Below are 10,622 nucleotides of genomic sequence, written 5' to 3'. Positions count from 1 at the left end.
TTGGGAAGGAATTGTTGCCCGTGAGGGTGGGGAGGTCCCGGCACAGGGTGGCTGCCCCTGGCTCCCTGGCAGTGCCCAAGGCCAGGCTGGAGCACCGGGGACAGTGGAGGTGGCACGGGGTGGATTTAAGCTCCTTCCAAAACAAACCATTCCAGCACTCCATGATTTATTGCTTGGCATCCAGAAAAAATCAGTACAGCCCCTCTCGCCCTTGGCTGTGCTTGGCTTGGTGTGACAGTGACACAAGAGCTGTCGCCCCTCTCTGTTCCCTGCTCTGTGCCATGGCCTCATTTCCTCCTCCTGCAGGGCTGGAAGTGCCCCCCATGCCCGGAGCTCCTGTCACAGGCCCTGCTGTCTCCTCAACCACTGCAAAGCCACCACAGGGACATTTTGGGAGAAGTCAGGGCCACCGACTGCTCAGAGCCCTGCGAAGACAGAGCAGAGGGAGACTCACTGCTGTAGTGGCCTCTCTGGGGTTAATTGGGAAGGATCCCGGGCTGATTAGTGCCCTGGGTCCTGCCTAAGCTGTCCCAAGCCAATTAGGGGCCAACGAGCCCCTTGTGGGTTCTGAAATCTGCTTAGGGCATTACAACCCCTCCGTTCCTGTGAATCCCCTTAATCGAGTCCAGAAGCAATTAATTAATCAATGTCAGCAGGGCAGGGCCAGCTCGTGTCTGGCTGTGGGCAGGGTCCGAGCCCTGCGCTGCCCTCCCGGGTGCCCAGCCAGCCCCTGGCAGAGCCCCAAGTGCCAGAACGGGAACAATTTTGCAAGATGTGCCTGGAGTTCCCGGCGCAGTCACTCGCTGCACTCGTGAGCCAGGACGGAAGGAACACAAAGCAGCTGAGGGGATGTCCTGGGTGGGGAGAGGGGGGTCAGTGCACCCCGATACTGCCTGTGCAGCCAGGTGTCCGTGTGTCACACAGCCAGGTGCCTGTGCATCCATTTATCCATGTACCTGTGCATCCCTGCACACCTGTGTGCTCACAGAGCCCTGCACCCCGTTCCTGTGCACATGGGTACCCCCTGCACCCCGTTCCTGTGTGCTCATGGACCCCGCACCCCATTCCTGTGCACATGGGTACCCATGTACCCCATTCCTGTGCACCTGGATCCCCCCTGCATCCCGTTCCTGTGTGCTCACAGAGCCCTGCACCCCATTCCTGTGTGCTCAGAGAGCCCTGCACCCCATTCCTGTGCACATGGGTACCCCCTGCACCCCGTTCCTGTGTGCTCACAGAGCCCTGCCCCCCGTCCCTGTGTTCCCAGGTACCCCTGCCCCCCATTCTCTGCACCCAGGTACCCCTGCCCCCAGCCCCACCTCCTGCCCGCAGTCCCTGTGGGCACCGCAGCCCCCAGCCCGTGCCCCCGCTGTGACCCTGGGTGCCAGGGTAGGGTTACCCTGTGCCGGGGCAGCTGCCCGTGCTGACAGCTCTGCCCGGGCAGCCCTGGCCCCCGGCCAGCCGGGGATCCTGCCCGGGGCTCTTTGCAGCCAGGGCTGTGCTCAGCCTCTGCCCCCGCGGCCGTTTCTGGGTCAGATCTGGAACCCCAGCTGGGCCAGGGCTGGGCCAGGGCTAAGACAGGGCTGTGCCAGGGCTGGGCCAGGGCTGTGCCATCCCTGTGCCATAGCTGGGTCATGACTGTGCCAGGGCTGGGCCAGAGCTGTGACATGGCTGTGCTAAAGCTGTGCCAGGTCTGTGACATGGCTGTGCCAGGGCTGGGTCATGGCTGGGCCAGGGCTGTGCCATCCCTGTGCCATGGCTGTGCCAGGGTTTTGACAGGGCTATGCCATGGCTCTACTACGGCTGTGCCAGGACTGTGCCAAGGCTATGCCAGGACTGTGCCATGGCTGTGCAATCCCTGTGCCATCCCTCTGCCATGGCTGTGCCATCCCTGTGCCATGGCTGTGCCAAGGCTGTGACAGGACTGTGCCAGGGCTATGACAGGACTGTGCCAGGACTGTGCCATGGCTGTGCAATCCCTGTGCCGGTGCTCTTTCTCCCCAGAGCTGCCTGTCCCCTGCCAGCCTCAGGCAGCCACGGGCGAGGCGTTGGCACCCCAGAAGCGGCCGTGGTTCGGGTGGGGAGAGGCACGAACTGTACAAACCACCCCTGCTGCGGCTGGGCCAGCTCTGCCAGATCTCTGGAGCCACCCCAACGCCCTGACGACCCCGGGGGGCTGCCGCTTGCCCCTCCTCGCCCCGGTGCTGTGTTTTGGGGCGGCGGGACGTGCCACACATGGCTCCTGTTTACCCCGCAGCTCCAGCCCGGGCACGTCGGCGGCACGGGCGGGCAGCGCCTCCTGGACAGCCTGTGCCCATCTTGTTTACCGGCCCTCGCCGTGTCACAGAAGCGTGTGACAGGTGCTGTCCCGGGACACCCGACACCGCCGGCAGCGGCAGCCGCGTGACAGCGAGCGACTCATAAATAGCGGGGCGAGGGGCGGCCAGAGCACCGCGAGGAGAGCACCATGGATTTCCAAGGCGGTATCCTGCAGGATGGCAACCCCATGGAGAGCCTGGAGAAGCAGCTGATCTGCCCCATCTGCCTGGAGATGTTCAGCAAGCCCGTGGTGATCCTGCCCTGCCAGCACAACCTCTGCCGCAAGTGCGCCAACGACGTCTTCCAGGTGAGCGGGGTCCCCGCGCCCGGCCGGGGGGACACGGGGCTGTTGTGGGGACACTCAGGGACCCCTTCCCCGTGTTCATCTCCCCCTCCCAGGCTGCCAACCCGTACTGGCAGAGCCGGGGCAGTCTGATTTCGGGGGGCCGCTTCCGGTGCCCCTCGTGCCGCCACGAGGTGCTGCTGGACCGCCACGGCGTCTACGGGCTGCAGAGGAACCTGCTGGTGGAGAACATCATCGACATCTACAAGCAGGAGTGCTCCAGGTGGGCACAGCCGGCCGTGCCTGGGGGACAGGGGGATGTGGGGATGTGGGGAGGTGGGGATGGCTCCTTCCCGTGCCCCAGCAGCAGCACTGAGACGCCGAGAGATCGCACTGGGGTCTGTCTGCTCAGTGACCCCCGAATCAAATCTTTCCCTGACTCAAATCTCCCTCCCTCAAGCAAAATCTCCATCTCTCGACCAAAATCTCCCTCCCTCAATGAAAATCTCCCTCTCTCGACCAAAATCTCCCTCCCTCGAGCAAAATCTCCCTCTCTCGACCAAAATCTCCCTCCCTTGACCAAAATCTCCCTCTCTCGACCAAAATCTCCTTCCCTTGACCAAAATCTTCCTCTCTCGACCAAAATCTTCCTCCTGCAACTCACAACTTCCTCCCCAGACCCAAAACTTCTTCCCCGGACCCCAAACTTCCTCCCCGAAAGCAAAACTTCCTCCCCCAACCCAATTCTCCCAGCAGTTTGTGCCTCTGGCTGTCCCAGGGGGGTGGCAGGTCCCTGGGGGGTGGTGGCACGTCCTGCTGCCCCCCAGCTCTTGCTGGAACATTCGGTGGCAGATAAGAGGTGTGGGGAAGGAATCCAGGCTCTGCTGTGACAGCGGGCACTGGGGCTGATAAGGGGCACAGGGACAGCTTGGGGGGGCCCAGTGGGTACAGGGATGACGCTGGGGGGGACAGAGGGGTCACAGCTCCCGAGGCAGAGCAGCGGCCCCTGCCAAATCCCCTGAACTGCTGTAAATATTGTGTCAGAGCCATGGGGACAGGGACGATGGCACGTGGCAGGTGGCTGGGGGGGCCGGGGGGCCCAGGCCTGTCCCTGGTTCACAGTGCTGGCTTGTCCCCATGTCCCTCCTCGCTGTGGATGGGACAATTGAGCTGCAGCCCCCGTCTGGGACCCCCCGGGGGTTTCTGGGTGTCCCCACCCCGGTCACACGATGGGTGACAATAAATCCGGGCAGCACAGGGCTAAAATTAGGCACTGGTGCAGCGCCTCTGGATCGCAGCCCCCCCGTCCCCAGTGCCACCCGCTGCCATGCCCAGCCCCACGGTGGCTTTAACTGGGCCACACTGGCGTTTGCAGAGGCGCAGAGGCCGGTGGCTCCCGAGGAGCAGCTGTGGGATCACGCCAGGATCTGGCCTCTTTCCCAGGGATCTGATTTTGGGGGTGTCACCACGGCTGGGGTGACGCTGCAGTGGGGACACCGTGGTGGCAGGGGCCTCCCTGTAGCGGGGACATCACCCCGGTGCGGGTGTCACCGTGACGGGGACGTCACCGCGGCCGTGCCACCCTCTCCAGCAGGCCACTGAAAAAGGGGGAGCACCCCATGTGCAAGGAGCACGAGGACGAGCGGATCAACATCTACTGCGTCACCTGCGAGGTCCCCACCTGCTCCATGTGCAAAGTCTTCGGTGCCCACAAGGACTGCGAGGTGGCCCCTCTGCAAACCGTCTTCCAGGGACAGAAGGTGCCTGGGGGGGGACCCGGGGGGGCTGCGGGCCATGTGCCGGGCTGGGACAGTGACAAATAACTCCAGGGCTGGCTCACGGGGTATTAATAGCCCCCGGGTGACTTCGCCCAGGAGACAGACTATATTTAGAGCAGCCGTGGCTGGTGAGGGATGAGGAGCAGAGCTGGGGATGAGCAATGCCCGGGCTGGGGTGGGAGCAGCTCCTGTCCCCACAGGAGTTAAAACTCCTTCTCTCTCTGCTCGCCAGACTGAGCTGAACAACTGCATCTCCATGCTGGTGGCGGGGAATGACCGGATCCAGACCATCATCTCCCAGCTGGAGGACTCCTGCCAGAGCACCGAGGTGAGCAAAGGGGGGAAAGGAGCCCCCCAAAAAACCCGGGGGTGAAACCTTAGCCGGGCATGGCCGGGAGCGGGGCGGAGCCCGCGGAGCAGGGATGCTGCAGGTGCCGGAGGGACACGCAGGTGGCATCCCTTGTCGCTTGTCCCCGCAGGAGAACAGCGAGGCGGCCAAGAGGGAGCTCTGCGCTCGCTTCGACGCTCTGGCGGCGCTGCTGGAGGAGAAGAAGGCGGAGCTGCTGCAGCGCATCTCCCGGGAGCAGGCGGACAAGACCGCCTTCATCCAGAGCCTCATCTGCCAGTACAAGGAGCAGCTGGAGAAGTCGAGCCGGCTGGTGGAGACTGCCATCCAGGCAGCCGAGGAGACCGGGGGGGCTGCCTTCCTCATGGTGAGACCCCCCAGACCCGCCCCGTGGGGTCCCACTGCTGGGGACGGCCTGCTGGCTGCTGTGGCTTCACTCACCTCCTCTTCCTCCCTCTTCTCCTCCTCCTCCTCCTTCCCCTTTTCTCTCTCTCCACAGAATGCCAAGCAGCTCATAAAAACGTAAGTGCTCAAACCGGGGGAATCTCCATGATCCAAACCCCCCGGGGCAGGATTTGGCCAGCGGGGGCTGCCCTGACCCCCCCTGCCCTGGTGCCCCTGGTGTCCCCAGCTCAGCGAGGGGACAGGGACACACACACAGACCCCCGTGCTCTCCCTGCCCAGGATCGTGGAAGCCTCCAAGGGTGGTCGCCTGGACAAGATCGAGCAGGGCTACGAGAGCATGGACGCCTTCTCCGTGAGCCTGGAGCACCTCACCGAGGCCGTGCACGCCCTGGACTTCGAGCCCGGTAATTCAGCCCCCAGCGCCCCCTTAGCGACCCCCACCCAGCTGGTGACACCCACCGCTTCTCCCGGTGGCTCCTGGTGACCTTTAGCCTCTTGCTTGCAGCAGAGGAAGATGAGGAATACTTTGATGGGGAGGAAGAAGAGGTGGAAGAGAACGCAGCGCCCGAGAGGACAGTGATGGGTAAGGGGCAGAGCACGGCTGAGCCCAGCCAGGACCCTCAGCACCCACGGGGGAGCTTTGGGGGCTTGGGCTCTCCTTGATCACCCCATCCTCTCCCTCGGCAGCTTCCCTGTAGCCACAGCAACGTTGCCGGCGCGGGAGAAACGCCCCCGGGCACAGGATGTCCGGCGACGGATTTGGGGTGGGGGGGACACGGGGCAGGGCCCGGCAGCCTGGAGAGCCGGAGCTGCCCCAGCACAGGACACTTTTCTATACGGGTGCAAATAGGACAATTCCGCACGTTTTGTAATTCCCTTGTTTTGTATATAATTGTCACGGATTTGAAATTTGTGTATTTTGTAAAGAAAAGCCGCTGCTTTGAGTGGTTATTTTCTTCCTCGCCTCTCGCTCTCGGCTCGCCAGCCCCGCGGTGGGCACCGGGGATGGCTTTGCCGGGCTGGTGCCATCAGCGGTGTCCCTGCCAGCAGCCGGCGTGGCAGAGGGACACCTCCGGTCCAGCTCTTAATTTCCAGCCTCATTAGCACCTCTGGCAGCCGCTCCTGGCCGCCCGCCCGGGATGTAACAGGTCGGCACCCGGCAGGATTTATCTCCCGGGGATGGGATGTCCTGTCCAGAGCTTGCCGTGGGCTGGAGAGGTGGCACGAGGCGGGCTGGGGATGCTCCAGGCTGGGCCAGCCCCCGAAATGGGGATGGTTTCGGCATCGAGCTGCTGGTTTGCTGCTGACTGAGCTCAGAAAAACACCTTGGATGGGAAAACACACCGTAAATGCTAATAATACATCCTAAACGCAAAGGTGCCCCATAAATGCTTTTCTCCTGCAAAAACATGAGCCCTGCTCAGAGGGGGCCGAGGGGAAATCGAGGCAGCACCCGGAGCTGAATTGCCGTGGGCTGGAGAGGTGGCACGAGGCGGGCTGGGGATGCTCCAGGCTGGGCCAGCCCCCGAAATGGGGATGGTTTCGGCATCGAGCTGCTGGTTTGCTGCTGACTGAGCTCAGAAAAACACCTTGGATGGGAAAACACACCGTAAATGCTAATAATACATCCTAAACGCAAAGGTGCCCCATAAATGCTTTTCTCCTGCAAAAACATGAGTTCTGCTCAGAGGGGACCGAGGGGAAACCGAGGCAGCACCGGAGCTGAGCCACAAGGGCAATTAGCGCCAGGGTAATTAACGCTGCTCACCCAGGGCGGGGCAGGAGTCTCTGCTGTGGAGGGGGGGTCCAGGCTCATCCATCACACGGCTGGATCCAAACTGGGGGGTTCCGAGGGCTCCCCAAAGCGGGGAGGGGGGGGTCACCGCGTGCCTTTGGAGGGGACATGGGGCCATTCCATCTGCCCTGCACCCAGCCCGGGTGCGCAGCTCCTGGGGGCGCTCGGGGAGGGGGTCGCAGAGCAATCCCCTCCCCACAGCAGCCCCCCGGCTGCCGGGCGAGGGGGCCCAGCCCGGGGCAGGCTCCGCGGGCGCTTTGCAGCCGGCTTGGCCGTCCCTCCTCCAGCCGGGATTTGCACACGAATCCCGGCTCTTCACACGAGCCAAGGCCACCGGCTGCCACCAGCGCCGGCCACACGCCGGGGTCACCCGCGCCGACCCCCCCGGCCCCGGAGGAGGATGGCAGCCGGCGACGAGAAGCGGCACCTCCTGAGCGAGGGCACAGGCGGGTACGGGGGTGCCAGGGGGGGCCGGGGGTGTCGTGCCCCCTCTCCTGTGCGGCTCCCCAGTGGGGTCTGGCCGGGGGAAGGGGCTGGGGGGGGAGCACTCAGGGTCCGGCCGAAGCCCCCCAGCCCCAAGCCGCGCTTTGGCCGGCAGGGGCTACGCGGGGGCTGCGCGGAGGGACGGGCAGAGCGCGGAGCGGGGACAGGAGCCCGCCCTGGAGCTGGGGACACGGCGTGGCCAGCACTGCCACACGCGGGGGGCTGGCGGCCACCCCGGCCAGCAGCAGCGGGCGCGGAGGAAGCTCTACCTGGCCGCTGGCATCTGCCTCTTCTTCATGGTGGGGGAAGCCGTGGGTGAGTGCTGGGTGCCGGCTGCCTTGGGGTCCCCGTGGGGTCACCCCGAGAGGCCACCCAGAGCCCCTCGTGTCCTGGTTCCCTGCTGAGGGTGCTGCCAGAGCTCCCGTTGGCTTTCTGTGGGTCAGAACACCCAGCGGGACCCCCCCTGTGGCACGGGGTGAGCTGATCTGTGCCAGCTCCCTGCCGTGTCCCCCCGATGTCCCCCGATGTCCCGTGTCCACAGGTGGGTACCTGGCACACAGCCTGGCCATCCTGACGGACGCTGCCCACCTGCTGACGGACTTTGCCAGCATCATGATCAGCCTCTTTGCACTCTGGGTGTCCTCACGGCCCCCCACCAAAACCATGAACTTCGGATGGCACCGGGCAGGTAACGCGGTGGCACCGCCCCGGGGGTGCCCTCCCCACGTGGTCCAGGGGTTTCGGGGTGCCCTGAGGGGCCTGGGGAGCCCTGGCTAAGTTCTGGCACCCTGAACAAGGCAAGGCAGAGGCTCTGCCAGCCCTGTGCAAGGAGCATCCCGAGGATGGGTGCTGGGTGTCCCCGCCGTGCCCAGCCCTGCCGGGGATGGTGCTGGGGGTGGCACGGCAGTGAGGCAGCGATGGGGCGGGGGGGTTCTCTTTGCAGAGATCCTGGGGGCCCTGCTCTCCGTGCTCTCCATCTGGGTGGTGACGGGGGTCCTGGTCTACCTGGGGGCCCAGCGCCTGCTCTCGGGTGACTACGACATCGAGGGCGGGGTCATGCTCATCACCTCGGCCTGCGCCGTGGCCGTCAACATCGTGTACGTGCTGCCACACTGTCGCGGGGTGTCCCCTCCCTGAGGCCGCCGGGCCCCGGGGTGTCAGCAGTGCCCTGCCCGCAGGATGGGGCTGGCTCTGCACCAGACCGGGCACGGGCACAGCCACGGGGCAGCGGGCGAGCCGCCCAGTGCCAGCGTCCGCGCCGCCTTCGTGCACGTGCTGGGCGACCTGCTGCAGAGCGTCGGCGTCCTCGTCGCCTCCTACATCATCTTCTTCAAGGTCCGGGGGTGCTGCGGGAAAACGGGGTGCTGGGGGCAAAGGGGGAGCTGGGGGCAAAGGGGATGATGGGGGCAAAGGGGGAGCTGGGGGAAAAGGGGAAGATGGGGGAAAATGGGGTGCTAGGGGAAAAGTGGGTGCTGGGCATAAAGGGGGTGCAGGGGTCAAAGGGCGTGCTGGGGGCAAAGGGGGTGCTGAGGAGAAACAGAGTACTGGGGGAAAAGGGGGTGCTGGGGGCAAACGGGGTGCTGTGGACAAAGGGGTTGCAGGGGGAAAAGGGGGTTTTGGGGACAAAGGGGGTGCTGAGGGCAAAGGGGGTGCTGGAGGCAAGGAGGATGCGGGGGGTAAATGGGGTGCTGGGGGGAAAGGGGGTGCTGGGGACACGGGGACAGCAGCCTGGCCGTGGCCAGGCACAGGGTGAGACAGCCAGGGCCGTGTGCCCTCCCTGCTGGTCCCGATGGGGGTTTGGGGTGGGGTGGCGGTGGGGTCTCACCCCCTGGCACCCCCCCAGCCCCAGTACAAGTTCGTGGATCCCATCTGCACCTTCCTCTTCTCCGCGCTGGTGCTGGGGACAACGCTGACCATCCTCCGCGATGTCCTCCTCGTCCTCATGGAGGGTAGGGACCCCCGGGGCGGGGTGGGCGGCGGGGGCACCCACGGGGGCCGTGGGGCCGTCCCTGAGCTGCCGTGCCCCCGCAGGGACCCCCAAAGGGATGGATTTCAACGCCGTGCGGGAGACGCTGCTGGCGGTGCGGGGCGTGGAGGCCGTGCACAGCCTGCACATCTGGGCACTGACCGCGGCACAGCCGCTGCTCTCCGTGCACATCGCCATCAGTGAGTGACACAGGGCCGCCGGGAGGGTCACACGGGGGGACAGGGCCGCCAGGGACTGACACACAGGGGGACAGGGGTGCCAGGGAGTGACACACAGGGGGACAGGGCCATCAGTGAGTGACACAGGGCCGCCGGGAGGGTCACACGGGGGGACAGGGGTGCCAGGGAGTGACACACAGGGGGACAGGGCCATCAGTGAGTGACACGCAGGGGGACAGGGCCACCAGGGTGTGACACACAGGGGGACAGGGCCACCGTGAGGGTCACACAGGAGGACAGGGCCATCAGTGAGTGACACAGGGCCACCATGAGGGTCACACAGGGGGACAGAGCCACCATGAGTATTGCAGCGAGGGGGACAAAGCCACCAGGGAGTGTCACACAGGGGGACAGGGCCACAGTGAGGGTCACAGCAGGGGGACAGAGCCATCAGGGAGTGTCACAGTGTGGGGACAGAGCCACAGTGAGTGTCAAAACACGGGGACAGGTGTGCCAGAGCCACCAGTGAGTGTAACTATGGGGGGACAGAGCCACCAGGGAATGTCACAACATGGGGACAAGGGTGCCAGAGCCATCAGTGAGTGTCACAACGGGGGACAGGGGTGCCAGAGCAGCTGCTCTGGGTGCACGTCTCCCTCAGTGGGTGTCACAGCGGGCGGGGAGGGCCGGGGTCTCCCCGCACCCCCCCACCCGCGGCCTCTCCCCTCGCAGACGCGGCTGCCAGCGCGCAGGAGGTGCTGGAGGAGGCGAGCTCCCGGCTGCAGGGCGCCTTCCGCTTCCACAGCACCACCATCCAGGTGGAGAGCTACTCCGAGGAGATGCGGGACTGCCGGGAATGCCAGCCCCCCCGCGACTGACCCCCGCCCCCGCGGCGCGGGGCGCTTTTCATGTGCGGCAAATAAAGCAGAGCACACGGGGTGCGCGGGGGGATGTTGGGTCTGGGTGTTATCTCCGCTATCGGCAGGAGCCAAGGACAGACCCAGGGCTGCGGCAGCCTGAGGGTGGCTGTTGGAGGCCACCTAATAATTCCGTATTTCTATTCAGCTG

General features: G+C 65.1%; 2 protein-coding genes across 10 annotated transcripts; both read left to right on the top strand.

The window, feature by feature from the left end:
• The first annotated feature begins 2,441 nt into the window (after positions 1-2,441).
• On the top strand, positions 2,442-6,062 carry TRIM63 (tripartite motif containing 63). Of its 5 annotated transcripts, none has more exons than XM_041463125.1 (9): positions 2,442-2,626; positions 2,719-2,885; positions 4,197-4,362; positions 4,613-4,708; positions 4,860-5,093; positions 5,226-5,248; positions 5,411-5,535; positions 5,637-5,714; positions 5,816-6,062. In XM_041463125.1, the coding sequence occupies exons 1-9, from the start codon at positions 2,468-2,470 to the stop codon at positions 5,827-5,829; spliced, it is 1,062 nt and encodes a 353-aa protein (XP_041319059.1). In that variant the 5' UTR covers positions 2,442-2,467; the 3' UTR covers positions 5,830-6,062. The 5 variants fall into 5 exon arrangements, with proteins under 5 accessions (XP_041319059.1, XP_041319061.1, XP_041319058.1 ...); XM_041463127.1 differs by having other exon boundaries at positions 4,194-4,362; positions 5,640-5,714; positions 5,819-6,062; XM_041463124.1 differs by having other exon boundaries at positions 4,194-4,362; positions 5,640-5,714.
• Positions 6,063-6,208: 146 nt separating this feature from the next.
• Positions 6,209-10,492, top strand: SLC30A2 (solute carrier family 30 member 2). 5 transcript variants are annotated; one of them, XM_041463120.1, is made up of 9 exons: positions 6,209-6,349; positions 6,614-6,881; positions 7,525-7,724; positions 7,951-8,097; positions 8,353-8,506; positions 8,588-8,744; positions 9,253-9,358; positions 9,441-9,575; positions 10,287-10,492. In XM_041463120.1, exons 2-9 carry the CDS (start codon positions 6,784-6,786, stop codon positions 10,430-10,432), a joined length of 1,143 nt encoding a protein of 380 aa, XP_041319054.1. In that variant the 5' UTR covers positions 6,209-6,349; positions 6,614-6,783; the 3' UTR covers positions 10,433-10,492. The 5 variants fall into 5 exon arrangements, with proteins under 5 accessions (XP_041319054.1, XP_041319052.1, XP_041319053.1 ...); XM_041463121.1 differs by lacking the exons at positions 6,209-6,349; positions 6,614-6,881 and adding an exon at positions 7,182-7,376; XM_041463119.1 differs by lacking the exons at positions 6,209-6,349; positions 6,614-6,881; positions 8,353-8,506 and adding an exon at positions 6,893-7,376.
• The last annotated feature ends 130 nt before the right edge of the window (positions 10,493-10,622 follow it).

Source organism: Pyrgilauda ruficollis, unplaced genomic scaffold (genome assembly GCF_017590135.1).
Source record: "Pyrgilauda ruficollis isolate IOZ18807 unplaced genomic scaffold, ASM1759013v1 scaffold162, whole genome shotgun sequence".
NCBI lineage: Eukaryota > Metazoa > Chordata > Aves > Passeriformes > Passeridae > Pyrgilauda > Pyrgilauda ruficollis.
The sequence above is the reverse complement of the archived record's forward strand: the minus strand, read 5'-3'. Positions and strand labels throughout refer to the sequence as shown.

Excerpts from the sequence above, each read along its gene's own strand:
- TRIM63 (XM_041463123.1), top strand. The coding sequence starts at position 2,468 with ATGGATTTCCAAGGCGGTATCCTGCAGGATGGCAACCCCATGGAGAGC. Across the intron at positions 2,627-2,718 it reads GCGCCAACGACGTCTTCCAG|GCTGCCAACCCGTACTGGCA; the intron begins GTGAGCGGGGTC and ends TCCCCCTCCCAG. Across the intron at positions 5,536-5,636 it reads CGCCCTGGACTTCGAGCCCG|CAGAGGAAGATGAGGAATAC; the intron begins GTAATTCAGCCC and ends TCTTGCTTGCAG.
- SLC30A2 (XM_041463118.1), top strand. The coding sequence starts at position 7,035 with ATGGGGCCATTCCATCTGCCCTGCACCCAGCCCGGGTGCGCAGCTCCT. Across the intron at positions 8,098-8,352 it reads CTTCGGATGGCACCGGGCAG|AGATCCTGGGGGCCCTGCTC; the intron begins GTAACGCGGTGG and ends TTCTCTTTGCAG. Across the intron at positions 9,576-10,286 it reads CTCCGTGCACATCGCCATCA|ACGCGGCTGCCAGCGCGCAG; the intron begins GTGAGTGACACA and ends CTCCCCTCGCAG.